At 43.2% G+C, this 17,600-nt stretch overlaps 1 protein-coding gene across 2 annotated transcripts in view; it reads left to right on the forward strand.

Moving 5' to 3' along the window:
• The window catches only part of KLHL8 (kelch like family member 8), a 38,645-nt gene that overhangs the window by 1,963 nt on the left and 19,082 nt on the right, over window positions 1–17,600 (forward strand). For both annotated transcript variants that reach the window (XM_024203926.2, XM_024203927.2), the window contains exon 2: window positions 13,250–13,577. In XM_024203926.2, coding sequence (XP_024059694.1) covers window positions 13,374–13,577 — 204 coding nt within the window. In that variant the 5' untranslated portion in view covers window positions 13,250–13,373. The remainder of the gene's footprint in view (window positions 1–13,249; window positions 13,578–17,600) is intronic.

Below are 17,600 nucleotides of genomic sequence, written 5' to 3' on the forward strand. Positions count from 1 at the left end.
GTTTCAGATTATTTCCATTCATTCCTGCAACCTCTTTGAGAGGCAAGGGAATTTGATGATTGTTGGTATCAAATGCAGAGAGGTCCAAGAAGATGAGAATGGCCTTATCTTGACAGTGGACTGGAGGAGGTTATTGGCTAGGGCACACAGTGCTCTTTCTGCACCACGCCTTGACAGAGATCCAGGATGCATTGGGAATTAGTTTTTGTTTTCTCAGTTAGCTGGCGTATGAAGGGAACTTTAATACTGGATGCTCACCATTGTCAAGTGATAGTTTCTTTAATAATGGTCAGGCTGTTGTTCATGTGTTTGTGCGTGTGCCATAGGTAGGGCCCTACCAAATTCACAGCCATGAAAAATGCATCATGGACTGTGAAATCTGGTCTTTATGTGCTTTTACTCTATACTATACAGATTTCATGAGGGAGACCAGTGTTTCTCAAATTCGGAGTCCTGACCCAAAAGGGAGTTGCGGGGGCAGGGGAGGGGTCACCAGGTTCTTTTAGAGGGGTCATGATATTGCCACCCTTACCTCTGCACTGCCTTCAGAGCTGGGTGGCTGGAGAGTGGCGTCTGTTGGCCGGAGAGTAGCAGCTCTGAAGGCAGCACCGTGCCAGCAGCAGCACAGAAGTAAGGGTGGCTGGCGGGGCGCTGCCTTCAGAGCTGGGCACCCGGCCAACAGCCGCCACTCTCCGGCCACCCAGCTCTGAAGGCAGTGCAGAAGTAAGGGTGGCAATACTACAACCCCCCCCTACAATAACCTTACGACAACCCCCCTCCCCCAACTCCTTTTTGGATCAGGACCCCTGCAATTACAACACTGTGAAGTTTCAGATTTAAATAACTGAAATCATGAAATTTATTATTTTAAAAATCCTATGACCATGAAATTGACCAAAATGGACCATGAATCTGGTAGGGCCCTAGCCATAGGATGGGAGGCAAGATTCCCTGAAAGAAGACATTTTCAGCTCTCCTCCCCTTTTTGTAGGGACCTTAGATTATCTGAACCTTTACCAGCCAGGAAAGCAGATGCTGGCGGCAGCCCCAATTGCTGTTTGTCCTTGGATTGCTATTTTGTGAATGGCTTGAATTTTTGGAAGGCAGGATTTTCTGATTCTGTGCTCAGTTTGACTTTCCTGGTGTCCATGAGACTGTCCTCAATATTTGTGATATCTGAAATAAATTACCTATTTCAACCTACAGATATGAAAGACGTGTCCACAACGGTAGGGGCTCTGATTATGTATAATAAAAATCCAAACAGAATTAGCTACCCAGAAGCTTAAGTGAATACTGGTGCACTGGGGATTCTTACTGACTTGTTAGCAAATGAAATACTCTATCACAATCATATCCTCAGTCCTTCTCCAAAGCCCTAGCAAATAGATGATAGCAGTAATTCCTCACAGCAAGAAAGGTTCAGAGGTTGGGTGGAAGTTGTCTGTGTTTATGAAGAGGTTTTATGGCTGAACAAGTTTTGCAGGCATGTCTTTGTAGCCCCTAAGCCAAGGTAAAGAAGTAGGTTCCTTTTGGTGCCTTCGCAGTTGTGGCACAGGATTGTAAAAATTCCTTGTGGAAAAATGAGTCTGTTTCTGACCATGCTTTCCACTAGAGATGCACAGATTTTCTTTTTCTTCCTTCCGTTCTTGCTTTTTCTGCCAGCAGTTGTCCAAGAACCAAGATATTTGTGTGGGCAGTGGCCTGAGAGAAGGTGTTTGTCTGCAGTAGTCATCTGGGTTTCATTGTATAAAGAGATTAAATGTCCTTGGGTCGTGCCAAATATATGGACACTTTTTTTTCTTTTACATTGTCTTATTAACCATAATGCACAAAACGGTATTTCACAAATTCTGTTACACACACAGCTTCCTTTATATTGATTGAACCCTAGCTTGTTTTCATGTTGAGGAGTCTTAATCTGTATTCTGCAAGAAAGTAAAGTGCTTCTCTTCTGTATATTTATTGTGAAAAGATTTAGTTGATTAATTCAGTGAAACGCTTAATTATTTTTTGGTTTAACTGTATGGGTTTCTTTGTATAAATCCAGCCACAAAATCTAATGCTTCTGGGGCTGGCAGAATGACAGTGCTTTTCTCAGGATTAATTCACTTATTTCAAGCTCAGTATCAAGCAAAAAATAATTATTAAAATATACATTTCATGTTTTCTTTCTGTATAATCTATATCACTTGCTCTGTCCCCCTTCACATTCCCAATTAGCATGGGGCTTGTGTAAATCGGTTAACTGTTAATCTAATTTAGTAAAGAAGAGTTTTGAGGTTTACATTAACTTATTTTTGTATAAGGTATACTTGCTCTTTTTTTGCTTCCTGACCTAGCTGTAATCAGAGGATGAACAGTGAACAGCTGCTTCTTGGTTGCAATCTGAACTAGATAGCTGCATTCTCCTCCTCTTCCTTAATTTTCCCAGGGCATGTCTACACTACAAACTAAAATTGACCTTTGTTAGGTCAACTTAGAGCCACCACAATAATTACTGCAGTAGTTCATGTCCACACTGCCCTCCTTCTGTCATTGGTGCGTGTCCTTACCAGGAGTGCTTCCACCAACTTAAGGGGGCAGTATAAGGGGTTGAGAGCCCAGGCTCTCAGCAATGCGCAGTTTTCCTCTGGGAGTCCAGGCAGCTGCCCCCCTGGCAGGGAACCTCGGTGCTGCCTTGGCGGGGAGCCCAGGGGCGACGAGGAGTCAGGGCCGCTGGGCAGCCCAGCTCTGAGGTGGGAGCACAGGCAGCAGCCCAGCTGGGGACCAGCAGCCCAGCTGGGGACCAGCAGCCCAGTTGACAGCTGGGCTCTAGCTGGAGCCTCCCCAGAGTGACAGCCAGAGCTGTGAGCAGTTTTCTTGTGGTGCTGGAGCCGTGAAATTGACAAGAATAACAGCCAACAGCCCATGTTAGTAACCACAGTGTCTACAGGGACACTGTGTCGCTGTAACTACACAGACATAAGCCCTACGCCTCTTGTGGAAGTGGAGTTATGTCAGTGTAGTAGGGCACTTACATCCGGGAGGAGCAAGGCTGTAGTGTGTACACTGACCTAATTAGATCTTATGCCTTATGTTGACCTAACTCTATAGTGTAGAGTCTCTGTCCATCCTTTGGTTCAGCAAAAAATCCGAGCCATGTCTCCTTTTATTTTAAGTTTTCTTGCTAGATCAAGGGATAATAGTTGAATTGTTTGTAATTAGTTAGTGCTGTTGGGAATATTTACACTACAGAAACTGTCCCGGGTGTGTGTTTCTACCTTTCCCAAGCATATTTTTTTGTCAGGCTGATTAATTTAAAGCTTATTAAATGTTCATGTTTAATTAAATTTGAAGTGGTTTGACTAGAATGGCTAGTTCAATACTTGCTGAATACTGACTTTGAGGTGTATCTATTCTCTGAATTGGTGCAATTCTAAATGTAGGATACTTGTTCTAAGGCTGTACAGAGTTGAGTTTGGAGGAAGGGCAAGGTGGTGCACCTGAGGAGATCTGGCCCATTATCCTGAATGTATTTATAAGCCTGATGTCAGAAGGAAAAAAGACAGAATTTCTTCTCGATATGTTGGTGGGGATAGGGTAACTTTCTTTCCTTGTCTTTGTCAGTTTGTTTTTAATTTAATTTTTTTTTCACCCAGTCTGTTTATGAATATATTGAGATTGGGTTAGAAAACTTTTAATTACTGAGATCTGAAAGTTCATTGCTATTTCTTTACTGTTAAAATTGCTTTCTCATCCGTAAGGATTTTGAATGTCTCATGAGCAGACAGATCCTCAATAGTTGTAGCTAGGTGGTGGTCAGTGCACATACTGGAATACTTGGTGTGTATTATGTTGACTTGACCACTTTTAAAGATGAATGAGTTGCTTTTGACTTTATCTGTAAAATGCTATGCATCTCCTCTTAAGTGTCATTTTGCATGTAGTGTATAATGCACAGCGCATTCTGTCTGCCAACCTAAACATTCGAGCTGACCTGCTTAGTAAATGAAATGTGGAAACCAATATATTAATAAACTAGAATAACTTAAAAAAAATCTAATTATTACTACTTGTATTCTATGCCTGAGAGACACTATGCACCAGAGACTAATCTGGTCTGCGAAGACTATATACAACTTATTAGAGTCTGATAACTAATTTATAGCCATAATTCTACTTCAAACTTAAGAAGCGTAGAGTCATTTTGCAGTTTAGAAAATTATACTGATTAAAATAGGCAAGCTCTTTAGGTCTTCAGTGCCAAATATCTTGTGACTAGAATTTTGTTAAAATTCAATTCCATTCAGTACACAATATCTATAAAATGAACACTAAGAGTTTGCAGTTAAACCCTTAAAGTCAGGAAATACTAGGTTAAGGTTTCACTTGGAACCTTAATTCTGTCCCTCTGTGCTTATGCATTACAATCTAACTACATATTTCTAACACTCCATATCATAATCCTTTTTTCCCCGGCACATGTAGCACTTTATATTTCTTTTCCTCTTGTTTAGTTATGCTAATTTCATTGTTCTAGTGATCCAGCATCTCTCTATTGGCACTCTGTGGTGTGGGGTTTTTTTTTTTTTTTTTTTTTTAAGTATAACAGTGGCACTTTAAGTTTCTTCTCTAGAAACTTTCAAAACTTTGTCTGCTTGCAGGAGATTCCCTCAGACATTTAGAATAGAAAATACAATTGAAGCCAATGTTATTTCTCAGAACGGAAGAAACTTGAGAGTCTCTAATTAGCAAAAGACACAGATCTCTTTTAATGGTAACTTAATAAAGAAAAGTGCGTCTGTTGTGGTTTTAGCTTGTAATTTACCTCAGTAGATAACTTTTTTTTTGTTTTAAAGAAATTCTACTTAGCAGGTACAAAACCAGGACTTCTGTAATTAGAAGGTAGCTGACTTTGTTACACTTGACTGAATTAGGGGAAAGGGGAGAAGCTGTAGGGAAATAAATCACTCAATAGTTAACTCATGCTATTGGAACAGTTTCTGATATCCACAGTGAAGCCTTGACAGAACCCCTTGACCTATCCTCTATGAACTTATCTAGTTCTTTTTTGAACCCTGTTATAATCTTGGCCTTCACAACATCCTCTGGCAAAGAGTTCCACAGGTTGACTGTGCGTTGTATGAAGAAATCATAGATTCATAGATTCATAGATTCATAGATTCTAGGACTGGAAGGGACCTCGAGAGGTCATCGAGTCCAGTCCCCTGCCCGCATGGCAGGACCAAATACTGTCTAGACCATCCCTGATAGACATTTATCTAACCTACTCTTAAATATCTCCAGAGATGGAGATTCCACAACCTCCCTAGGCAATTTATTCCAGTGTTTAACCACCCTGACAGTTAGGAACTTTTTCCTAATGTCCAACCTAGACCTCCCTTGCTGCAGTTTAAGCCCATTGCTTCTTGTTCTATCCTCAGAGGCTAAGGTGAACAAGTTTTCTCCCTCCTCCTTATGACACCCTTTTAGATACCTGAAAACTGCTATCATGTCCCCTCTCAGTCTTCTCTTTTCCAAACTAAACAAACCCAATTCTTTCAGCCTTGCTTCATAGGTCATGTTCTCAAGACCTTTAATCATTCTTGTTGCTCTTCTCTGGACCCTTTCCAATTTCTCCACATCTTTCTTGAAATGCGGTGCCCAGAACTGGACACAATACTCCAGCTGAGGCCTAACCAGAGCAGAGTAGAGCGGAAGAATGACTTCTCGTGTCTTGCTCACAACACACCTGTTAATACATCCCAGAATCACGTTTGCTTTTTTTGCAACAGCATCACACTGTTGACTCATATTTAGCTTGTGGTCCACTATAACCCCTAGATCCCTTTCTGCCGTACTCCTTCCTAGACAGTCTCTTCCCATTCTGTATGTGTGAAACTGATTTTTTCTTCCTAAGTGGAGCACTTTGCATTTGTCTTTGTTAAACTTCATCCTGTTTAACTCAGACCATTTCTCCAATTTGTCCAGATCATTTTGAATTATGACCCTGTCCTCCAAAGCAGTTGCAATCCCTCCCAGTTTGGTATCATCCGCAAACTTAATAATCGTACTTTCAATACCAATATCTAAGTCGCTAATGAAGATATTGAACAGAGCCGGTCCCAAAACAGACCCCTGCGGAACCCCACTCGTTATGCCTTTCCAGCAGGATTGGGAACCATTAATAACAACTCTCTGAGTACGGTTATCCAGCCAGTTATGCACCCACCTTATAGTAGCCCCATCTAAATTGTATTTGCCTAGTTTGTCGATAAGAATATCATGCGAGACCGTATCAAATGCCTTACTAAAGTCTAGGTATACCACATCCACAGCTTCTCCCTTATCCACAAGACTCGTTATCCTATCGAAGAAAGCTATCAGATTGGTTTGACATGATTTGTTCTTTACAAATCCATGCTGGCTGTTCCCTATCACCTTACCACCTTCCAAGTGTTTGCAGATGATTTCCTTAATTACTTGCTCCATTATCTTCCCTGGCACAGAAGTTAAACTAACTGGTCTGTAGTTTCCTGGGTTGTTTTTATTTCCCTTTTTATAGATGGGCACTATATTTGCCCTTTTCCAGTCTTCTGGAATCTCTCCCGTCTCCCATGATTTTCCAAAGATAATAGCTAGAGGCTCAGATACCTCCTCTATTAGCTCCTTGAGTATTCTAGGATGCATTTCATCAGGCCCTGGTGACTTGCAGGCATCTAACTTTTCTAAGTGATTTTTAACTTGTTCTTTTTTTATTTTATCTGCTAAACCTACCCCCTTCCCATTAGCATTCACTAGGATAGGCATTCCTTCAGACTTCTCGGTGAAGACCGAAACAAAGAAGTCATTAAGCATCTCTGCCATTTCCAAGTTTCCTGTTACTGTTTCTCCCTCTTCACTAAGCAGTGGGCCTACCCTGTCTTTGGTCTTCCTCTTGCTTCTAATGTATTGATAAAAAGTCTTCTTGTTCCCCTTTATTCCCTTAGCTAGTTTGAGCTCATTTTGTGCCTTTGCCTTTCTAATCTTGCCCCTGCATTCCTGTGTTGTTTGCCTATATTCATCCTTTGTAATCTGTCCTAGTTTCCATTTTTTATATGACTCCTTTTTATTTTTTAGATCATGCAAGATCTCGTGGTTAAGCCAAGGTGGTCTTTTGCCACATTTTCTATCTTTCCTAACCAGCGGAATAGCTTGCTTTTGGGCCCTTAATAGTGTCCCTTTGAAAAACTGCCAGCTCTCCTCAGTTGTTTTTCCCCTCAGTCTTGATTCCCATGGGACCTTACCTATCAGCTCTCTGAGCTTACCAAAATCCGCCTTCCTGAAATCCATTGTTTCTATTTTGCTGTTCTCCCTTCTACCCTTCCTTAGAATTGCAAACTCTGATTTCATGATCACTTTCACCCAAGCTGCCTTCTACTTTCAAATTCTCAACGAGTTCCTCCCTATTTGTTAAAATCAAGTCTAGAACAGCTTCACCCCTAGTAGCTTTTTCAACCTTCTGAAATAAAAAGTTGTCTGCAATGCAGTCCAAGAATTTGTTGGATAGTCTGTGCCCCGCTGTGTTATTTTCCCAACATATATCCGGATAGTTGAAGTCCCCCATCACCACCAAATCTTGGGCTTTGGATGATTTTGTTAGTTGTTTAAAAAAAGCCTCATCCACCTCTTCCACCTGGTTAGGTGGCCTGTAGTAGACTCCTAGCATGACATCACCCTTGTTTTTTACCCCTTTTAGCCTAACCCAGAGACTCTCAACACTTCCGTCTCCTATGTCCATCTCTACCTCAGTCCAAGTGTGTACATTTTTAATATATAAGGCAACACCTCCTCCCTTTTTCCCCTGTCTATCCTTCCTGAGCAAGCTGTATCCATCCACACCAACATTCCAATCATGTGTATTATCCCACCAAGTTTCAGTGATGCCAACAATGTCATAGTTGTATTTATTTATTAGCACTTCCAGTTCTTCCTGCTTATTACCCATACTTCTCGCATTTGTATATAGGCATCTAAGATACTGGTTTGATCTTTCCTCCCGGTTTTGTCCTGACCCTCCTTTCTCTCTGCCAATATAGCCCACACTCCCTCTCGTCTCCGACCCATCTCCCAGGTCTCCATGTTCCCCACTTACCTGCGGGCTTTTCTCACCTGTCCCCGTCGAACCTAGTTTAAAGCCCTCCTCACTAGGTTAGCCAGTCTGTGTCCAAATAGGGTCTTTCCCCTCCTCGAAAGGTGAACACCATCTCTGCCTAGCAGTCCTTCCTCAAATAGCATCCCGTGGTCTAGGAAGCCAAAGCCCTCCTGGCGACACCATCTTCGCAGCCAGGCATTCACCTCCATGATGCATCTGTCTCTGCCCGGGCCCCTACCTTTGACAGGAAGAATCGAAGAGAATACCACCTGCGCTCCAAACTCCTTCACCCGTACTCCCAGAGCCCTGTAGTCACTCTTGATCAGCTCAGTGTCACACCGCGCAGTATCATTTGTGCCCACATGGATGAGTAGCATGGGGTAGTAGTCAGAGGGCTGGATAATCCTCGACAATGCCTCCGTAACGTCTCGGATACGGGCTCCCGGCAGGCAGCATACCTCCCGAGATGAAATGTCAGGGCGACAGATGGGCGCCTCCGTTCCCCTCAGCAGAGAGTCTCCGACCACCACTACCCTACGTTTCCTATTCGCAGTGGTGGCAGCAGACCTCCCAGCCTTAGGGGTACGAGGCTTCTCCTCCTTTACTGTAGGGGGTGATGCCTTCTTTCCTGTATCAAGAAGAGCATAACGGTTACCTATTACCACAGCGGGAGGGTTTGGAGCAGGGGTGGAGCACTGCCTGCTGCCAGAAGTAACCAGCTGCCAGTGTCCACCCTGAGCCATCTCCTCCTCCACCAGTGGTGTATCAGCAGTCCTGTGTCCTGGGACAGCTACCTCAGCTGTCTCCACATGGACACTGTCCAGGAATTGCTCGTGGATTCGGATGCTTCTCAACCTAGCCACCTCCTCCTGTAGCTCTCCCACCTGCTGCCTGAGAGATTCCACCAGCAGGCACCTTTCACATTGGATGGTCCCCTCAGCCTGGATATCAGTAAGTGGAAATTGCAAGTTACAGTCTCTGCAAAACCACACCAGGATCTGGGTAGAAGCATCCATGCTCAGGCGCTCTGTCTGGCTACAGGCGCAGGTGGAGGAGACAGAAGCAGTGCTGGCACAGGTGTTGCGGGTCTTCCTAACCATCGTAAGCCTCCCTCTGTCAAACTCCCGTCTGCAGCCCCCTGTCCGCTGAAAGGGTTGTTTAAGCAAGAAGTTTAAAGTTGTAAGGGGAATAAAGGGAAAACAGATAGAACCGGCAAGGGACCCTCGCCCCTTCCCACTCCCCTTCCGAACTCCCTTGCGAAACTCCCTGTTAGCAGCCCCTGTTCGCAAACGCTCCCTGGTCGCTTGTGCGCTGCTTTATAAAGCCCTGGCCTGTATGAATGCCCCGCCCACTGAGTAAGGCTCAGCCAATTACCAGAGGCTTCCTGGTTTCAAACCTTCCTTTGAAGCTCACAGCTTCCAACTGTCAGCCACAGCACACGGTCCTTCAAACAACCAAACAAACAAACAGACTGCCAAACACAAGCTCAGCACACAGCAAGTAACCCCCAAACACAAACAAACACACACTGCAGACAGTCACTTACCCCAAAAGGGTGCTGTATTGCTCCTCCTTCACCTGGAGAACTCCCTTGCGAAACTCCCTGTTAGCAGCCCCTGGTCGCAAACCAGATACTTCGTTTGGTTTGTTTTAAACCTGCTGCCTATTAACTTTATTTGGTGACCCCTAGTTCTTGTGTTATGAGAAGGAGTAAATAACACTTCCTTATTTACTTTCTCCACACCAGTCTTGTGTTCATTGATACTCTGCATCCAAAATGAACTGCTTCTGAACTGACAGTGAGCATTTTTTTTTTTTTCAAGAACTAAATACATTCAGAAACAGAACTAGCACGGTCATTTTCAAGAGTACCATCTGATAAATCCCTATATTACAACTTCTACTGCACCACAAAGAGGAGAAATTATAGGACTTATTTGCAAAAGCCTCAGCCACTTCAGAAGTGCCAGAATTATCAGCTGCTCCCTACCAGGATTCCAAAATTTTCAGCTTTCCTGGGACAACTATAATGCAATTATGCAGTAAGACTGTAATGGGCGCACTTACCTCTTGTGCGTGCTCCCCTTGGCCAAGTGTGTGTGCCTGTACTCACTCCCTCTGTGGTGTGTCTTTGGTGACTGAGCCCTCTGGCTGAGTCACACACAGTCCGTCTGTGTGATGAAAGCAAAGCAAAACCCCTTCCGGGATATAGGTCCAACAGGGGTCTCTCCCCATAACATCTCTCACAAGTTGTCCCTGCTCCAGGATAGAGCAGTGCCCCAGGGTTCCCTCCCTGGTGACAAAGTCTTTGCCCTCTTAGGGCCTTTCTGGCCAGAGCTCTCCAGATGGGCCGCTGCAGTTTAGTTCCCCCCTCTGAAGTGCCTCAATGTCCAGGCCACTTCCCCCAGTGGCTAATGGGGGCTGGGGGGAACCTGGGCCTGCCCACTACTCTAGGTCCCAGCCCAGGGACCCTGTAGCTAGCAGCTTTCTGCTGTGTCCCTTTATCTAAGTCACACTGCTGCTCTAATTCCCTGGGCTACTTCCCCATGGTCCAGTGCTGTCTTCACACTTACCTCAGGGCCTTGTCCTGGTGATGGAGTCCCCGCAACCAGCTCAGGTGTCCTCTTCACTCTCCCCAGCTTCTGGCAGTACTGTCTCATCTGAGGTCCTGCAGCTCCCTCAGCCAGCCACACACCATCCACGCTCCTCCAGCTCTAGCAAGGAACTGGAACTTAGGCCCTGCAGCTCTTCTTATACTGACCTGCTGGGCCCTGATTGGCTGTGTCCCACACAGCCATTCTAGGCAGCTTGGAATACCCTCTCCACTGCCCTTTTGTGGGGCAGGGGTGGCAGGGCCTGCTTATGAATTTTGTGCCCTGATGGGGGGGCAGATGGGCACATGGATCCCATCAATTGCCCCCAAACAGTTTGGGAACCTCATGAGTGCAAAAGCCATCAATAACGTCCTGATCATTATCAAGCTTTGTAACCTGGTACAACATCTGGAGAGCTCCGGCCAGAAAGAGGGCAAAGACTTTGTCACCAGGGAGGGAACCCAGAATGCACAGTGAAGCAAAGGAACGTGGGGTACCCTCTGAGAATGCCACACCCTCAGTTCACAGCAAACCACTGCCATGTGTACACAATGATATGCACTGACAGAGTACACTGTCCTGTGTGCATGTTGTTACTGTGTTGCATACTGTGCATTACGTGACATGCAGCAAAAAAAAAAAGGATTAAATTCCTCCTCCTCCTTCCCCTCCCCACCTCCCAGCCAAGACAAGCCCTAACTTCAAAGTGAGGAGAACTTATGTGTAAACCAGATCATCTTTCTGGAGCCTATTAATGTGTTTTCTAAGTTAGCTCTGAGGTACAGTGGCAGTTGGTAATGAGGGACTTCACTCCAACAATAATATCCCTTCTCCTTTTTTTAAACAAAGAAACAAAGTTGTGACAGATACGGGGCTGCAGAGAAAGGGGAGAAGAAAGGTAAGTCTGGGGGGGAGGGGGAGAAAGTGTATTAACTTGAGTTAAAATCCTAGAGCTTATCTACACACACTGCTGCAGCAGCACCGCTGTAGTGCTTCAGTGAAGATGCTACCCCACTGGGAGGGGTTCTCCCATTGGCATAGATAATCAACCTCCCTGAGAGGCAGTCGATGGGAAAATTTTCCTGTCAACCTAGTGCAGTCTATGCTGAGATTTAGGTCGGTTTAACATTGTGGATTTTTCACGCCCCTGAGCAACGTAGTTATACCATCCTAATTTCCTAGTGTAGACCAAGCTTTAATGTTTCATAGCAGACATAACAAGAACTTTGATTTTTGGGTAAAATTTTCAAAACATTTAAATGACTTGGGAGCCGAGCCCCACATCCCTTCTGAAAATGGAACTTAGGAACCTAAGTCACATAAACGCTTTCGAAAATTTTAGCCCTCACCGTTTCCCTTAACTGAGTTTTCATTCACAAATTGAAGTTGGTGCCTAATATTGCTGGTTTTTTAATATATATATATATATATATATATATATATATATATATAAAAACAATAAAAAGTCAATTGTTATCCTCATGTACATACTTGAGAATGACACAGTAGTTCAAAACATAAAAAACACACTCCTTCCCCCACCCCAAACATGCATTTTTTTCATGATCCTGGGTGAGATGTATTGACATCACATCTAAAATTTCTTTAGTTGTAGAGAACTACATAAGCAATATTGGACACCCTCTCTATTTAAAAGGTTTCAGTGTGGGTCTGAATGAAAACACAGTCATCCTTGATGAAGCAGGAACAAAGTTTTGTACAGCATCTTCATTTTAATGCCTCAGAGATCAAGAAAAATGAATTTGGTAAGCTGAGGTTGCTAGATAAGAACATTAAATTGTTTCTTTCCTTTTATTTTCCACTTCACAGCTTCTAGGTACAAACAAATTTCTAAAATACTTTCAAATTACAATTTTTTAGATATGAAAAATTGTTAAATACAGAATGTCTTTGATATTTTCATTACACTTAATTTTGACTAAACATACAAAACACATTTTCAGATTGAAATATCTTACTAGGTTTAAATAAAGTCAAATCAATTTTCCCTAGAGAAGATATCCTGTGTTTTTTAAAGATATTATCTGCACAGGATTCTGACTTGTGGGTCTGGTGCTTTCTGTGTGATGGTATCTTCAAAGGAACAGAATTACTGGTAAGAACTCTGAAAGTGCAAATCGGAGTGGCTGGGTCATTACACAAATTGAATCTATTTCCCCATGTTAAGTATCCTCACACCTTTTTGTCAACTTCTGAAATGGGCCATCTTGATTATCACTACAAAAGTTTTCTTTTTTTTTCTTCTCCTGCTGTTGGTATGGCAACTTCCACCTTTTCATGTTCTCTGTATATATATATATCTTCTTACTGCATATTCCATTCTATGCGTCTGATGAAATGGGCTGTAGCCCACGAAAGCTTATGCTCAAGTAAATTTGTTAGTCTCTAAGGTGCCACAAGTACTCCCGTTCTTTTTGCGGATACAGACTAACACGGTTGCTACTCTGAAACCTAACATTTGGAGAAGACTATCAGAAGAAAATGTTTTAATCCGTTTTTGTTTTATCATTGCACATAGGAAGATGGCGATTCTACTTGACTTTGGACGTTTGGCCTGAGTTCTGATAGAGCTGGATTTTTCTTGTTTTTTTTTTTAATGGAAAGTGTTTGAATATTCATGCTGTGAAAGAAGAAAACATCCAATGGCTTCAGAATCTATGACCCCAGAGTCAGCAAAACACTATCAGATAAAAGGGAAAAGGCGGCAGCAGCAGCAGCAAGGTAGATCTCTGAACAGTGATGGTGAAGAAGTCTTCGTATTTGAAGCAAATGAAGCTTGGAAGGATTTTCATAGCTCTCTTCTTCACTTCTATGAAGCTGGGGAACTCTGTGATGTTACATTGAAGGTGACAGATAAAACTATTCACTCTTTTCCCACTACCCACATCTGTTATGTTAATGGTTTGTGAAGCATGCTCTAAAATGTGGTGCAGTTTTAATCATCTCTTGCAAATTATTACAATCCCCTGATTTTGGGGTATTGTTAAAGGCTGCTTGTAATTCTGTGAACACTGCTGGCAGCTCAGGAATTTCAGGCTGAGGTGCTGAAAATGTAAAAAAACCCACTTTATTCCAAGAATCCTAATATTCCTAATTCTCTCCTAAAGAACAAAACAAGTGACCCGGGAGAAAAGTGGGAATTTACTACACGGGTGTTAAGCAACATTATTCAGTCACTAGCTATTGTTGCATTGCATCCCTTATTCTTCATCTATACATTATCTATAGTGAAAGTTCTCTGTGATTAGGACCCCTTTTTATATAGCACAAAACAGCATTAAGTGCTTTAGATAAATATTAAGCGTGTCAAGTATCAGAGGGGTAGCCGTGTTAGTCTAGATCTGTAAAAAGCAACAGAGAGTCCTGTGGCACCTTTAAGACTAACAGATGTATTGGAGCATAAGCTTTCGTAGGTGAATGCCCACTTTGTCGGATGCATGACAAAAGCTTATGCTCCAATACATCTGTTAGTCTTAAAGGTGCCACAGGACTCTCTGTTGCATATTAAGCATGGTAGATTAAAAGAGATGGTGGAGTAGTTCCACTCCTTAGATAAGAGGCAATGCCCTAGTGAGATCCTCAGCCCCTATGCCACCCTCAGGTGCTCGGTTTTCTATCAGGATGGTGTTCCTGGATCCTATTTGGGGACTCCACATTTTCTGTAAGCCTCTGCCTAATGGATATCTGATAAATTTGAAACTCTCTCCTCCTATCCACTTAACTGATGGAGGAGAGAAGGTATAATTCATCCCCCTCCAGAGGTTACTGTGAAGAGGTGCAGAGGAAAGACATTTCTGCTACTCTGTTCTACTCCCACACTCCATTTTGGGGGAAAAGGGATCTGAGGCTGTTCTCTTCTTAATTAATATATTCATTGTCTATTGCCGCTACTGATAGGAAAGCTAAGAACAGCAGCAGAACGAAAAGACACAATTCTTGACAGTACTTTCATTGAGCTCTCGAAAGAGTTTACAATCTATTCTAAGACATTCTCCTATCCTCAGGACGCTGCCATATGAACAACTCATTGTTGGAAGGCAGGATAGTGGCAGATACATACCAGCCCTAACACTCTCCCCATTTTTTATTCTGCTATCTGAACACCTCCTTCTGGAATAATCTCATTGTTCCTTCCCAATTACCCATCCTCATGTCTCTCTCCTTTCCCCTTTTCTCCTTCTCTCTTAATCTGCATACTGTAAATGTTGTTTAAAATGTCTTATGCTTACCTCATTATACATTTGTTATCCAATTTTTTTGATAGCTTATACATCCACAAAAATGTGATTTGAATTGTATTTTATTGCAGTGGATTGAGTCAATTAAAAAAAAAATCCAAACAATTAGCCTATATCATTTAAGTCGGAGTTTCTTTTTAATCACAAGCCAGCTCACCTTAACTGATCTGCAGTGAAGTCATAATCATGTTGAATATCAGTCTATTATGAAAATTATTTTTGATATCACAAATTGAGCCATCTAGATTCAGTGCAGATTCAAGAATAACTAAGGCTGTGAGGAAGTCCTGTTGAAATGCAAATAATTAGCCAACTTTGCTAGAACCAGTATTTAAAACAATCATATTACAAGTAGTTGACGTCTGAAATACTGAATTCGGAAGCTTTTTTTTGCCCCCAAGATAAACTCCTTAAAAATATCACTTCCATCTGAAAATTGTGTAGCTATTAAGGTTGCAATTTTGTAGCTATTAAGATCACTAACAGACAAAGGATTAAAGAAAAAACTTTGTTTACTTTATGCATTTGATAGCACTTCCTGTATAACCTGTTTCCCTCTGAATGGTGTTGGGGCATGCCCTTTTCCAGGCTCTGTAAGACGGTGTTATAGTTAAGACCTGCGGCTGCAGTTACCCACCAGTAGGCAGATTTGTGCACAGAGAAGGAGGGGAAAGAAAGGCTGGGCCTTTATATTTAATGTTGTTTTCAGGCCTGCCCAAAGACTAGCTGGAGGGAAGAAAAAAGCCTCTTTTCCTCCAAATTTAAGTTGCCAATGACCCTTTAATGACATGTACTCAGAGAATTATCTCACTTTAATCTTACAGTTCCACATATGTTTCTTCCATAATGAGATTTCAAGAACAGAGGTAGACTTTTTCCTTTAAGGAAAATGTCCTTGGATTTCTCTTTAGCAGAAGGCCTGGGAATATATTGGGCAGAGGACCACTTATGATGTTTTTGAAGTTTGTGCTGTGCTGTGACTCACTGGTGCATGGTTCTTGCACTGATCATAAATGTATAACCCAGGAATGACAGACTAAGTCAAAGAAGTAAGGGAATAGAGGCTTTTATGTTTAGTACTATAGATTCTAACAAAATACAATTTCAATTGATGTGGCCATTCAGTAGAAGCTGTAAACATGTAAATCCCGACTCATAAGGTTATACAACTGACCTCTGCTTAAGTCCGTGCATAATACTGAGAGAAATCAAATGCCAAATCTGCTAAAACAGTAACAATGGGTTATTTCAACTAATGAAATACTATACTAGCTGATCAAATATCACATTGGGCCATAGTTCAGAGGAGCAATTTCTTGACCTCATAAATGGTCGCTTCTGGAAACAGCTAGACACTCATGATAGCAATGGGAGGGATTCCCCCATTGTTGTAGTTAATCTATCACCCCGGTAGATAATAGCTAGGTTGATGGACTTAACACCATTGACTTAGCACTGTGTAAAGTGGGGGTTAGTTTGACATAGCTATGTATCTCAGGGTATGTCTACACTGCAATTAGACACCCGTGGCTGGCCTGTGCTAGCTGACTTGGGTTCCCAGGGCTCAGGCTGTGGGGCTGTTTAATTGCAGTGTAGATGTCCAGGCTCTAGGACCCTGCGAGGTGGGAGGGTCCCAGAGTTTAGGCTGGAGCTAGAACGTCTACACTGCAATTAAACAGCCCTGCGGTGGGGAACCCAAGTCAGCTGGCACTGGCCAGGCACGAGTGTTTAATTGCAGTGTAGACATACTCTTAAGGGGTTGATTTTTCACACCCCTGAAGACATAGCTATGCCGATGTAAGTTCCTGATGTAGACCAGTCCTAATACCTTCAGGGATTTTGTATTCTTATCCATGGTGTGAAATAAATTCAGCACCTAGTAGCCCAACTGTCCAGGGTAAAAAATACCAATTCTGTCACTCCTCTGTCTAAAAGAGTAAAACAGTTGGATGCTGTGCTTACTGCATTTATTTAACATTGATGGAGGTTAGGTGCATCAATAGCCAAGATGGTCAGAGAAGCAGCCGATGGCTCTGGGTGTCCCTAAACTTCCAGCTGCCAGAAGCTGAGACTGCATGACAGATTTCACGTGGGAGACCAGTGTTTCTCAAACTGGGGGTTCTAACCCAAAAGGGAGTTGCAGGGGGGTTGCAAGGTTATTTTAGGGGGGCTGCCCTTCTGTGCTGCCTTCAGAGCTGGATGGCTGGAGAGTGGTAGCTGGTGGACGGGCACCCAGCTCTGAAGGTGGCGCCCCGCCAGCAGTAGCACAGAAGTAAGGATGGCAATACCATACCATGGCATCCTTACTTCTGAGCTGCTGCTTTCAGAGCTGGGCGGCTAGAGAGTGATGGCTGCTGACTGAGGGCCCAGCTCTGTAGGCAGAGGCGCAGAAGTAAAGGTGGCGATACCATACCATGCCATCCTTCTGCGCTGCTGCTGGCAGTGGCTCTGCCTTCAGAGCTTGGCTCTTGGCCAGCAGCCGCCGCTCTCCAGCTGCCCAGCTCTGAAGGCAGCGCCGCTGCCAGCAGCAGTGCAGAAGGGTAGCAACCCGCCCCCCACAATAACCTTGTGACCCCCCCCAACTCCTTTTTGGGTCAAGACCCCTACAATTACAACACGGTGAAATTTCAG

This window comes from Terrapene carolina, unplaced genomic scaffold (assembly GCF_002925995.2).
Source record: "Terrapene carolina triunguis isolate 2854851 unplaced genomic scaffold, T_m_triunguis-2.0 Scaffold789, whole genome shotgun sequence".
Classification (NCBI taxonomy): Eukaryota; Metazoa; Chordata; order Testudines; family Emydidae; genus Terrapene; species Terrapene triunguis.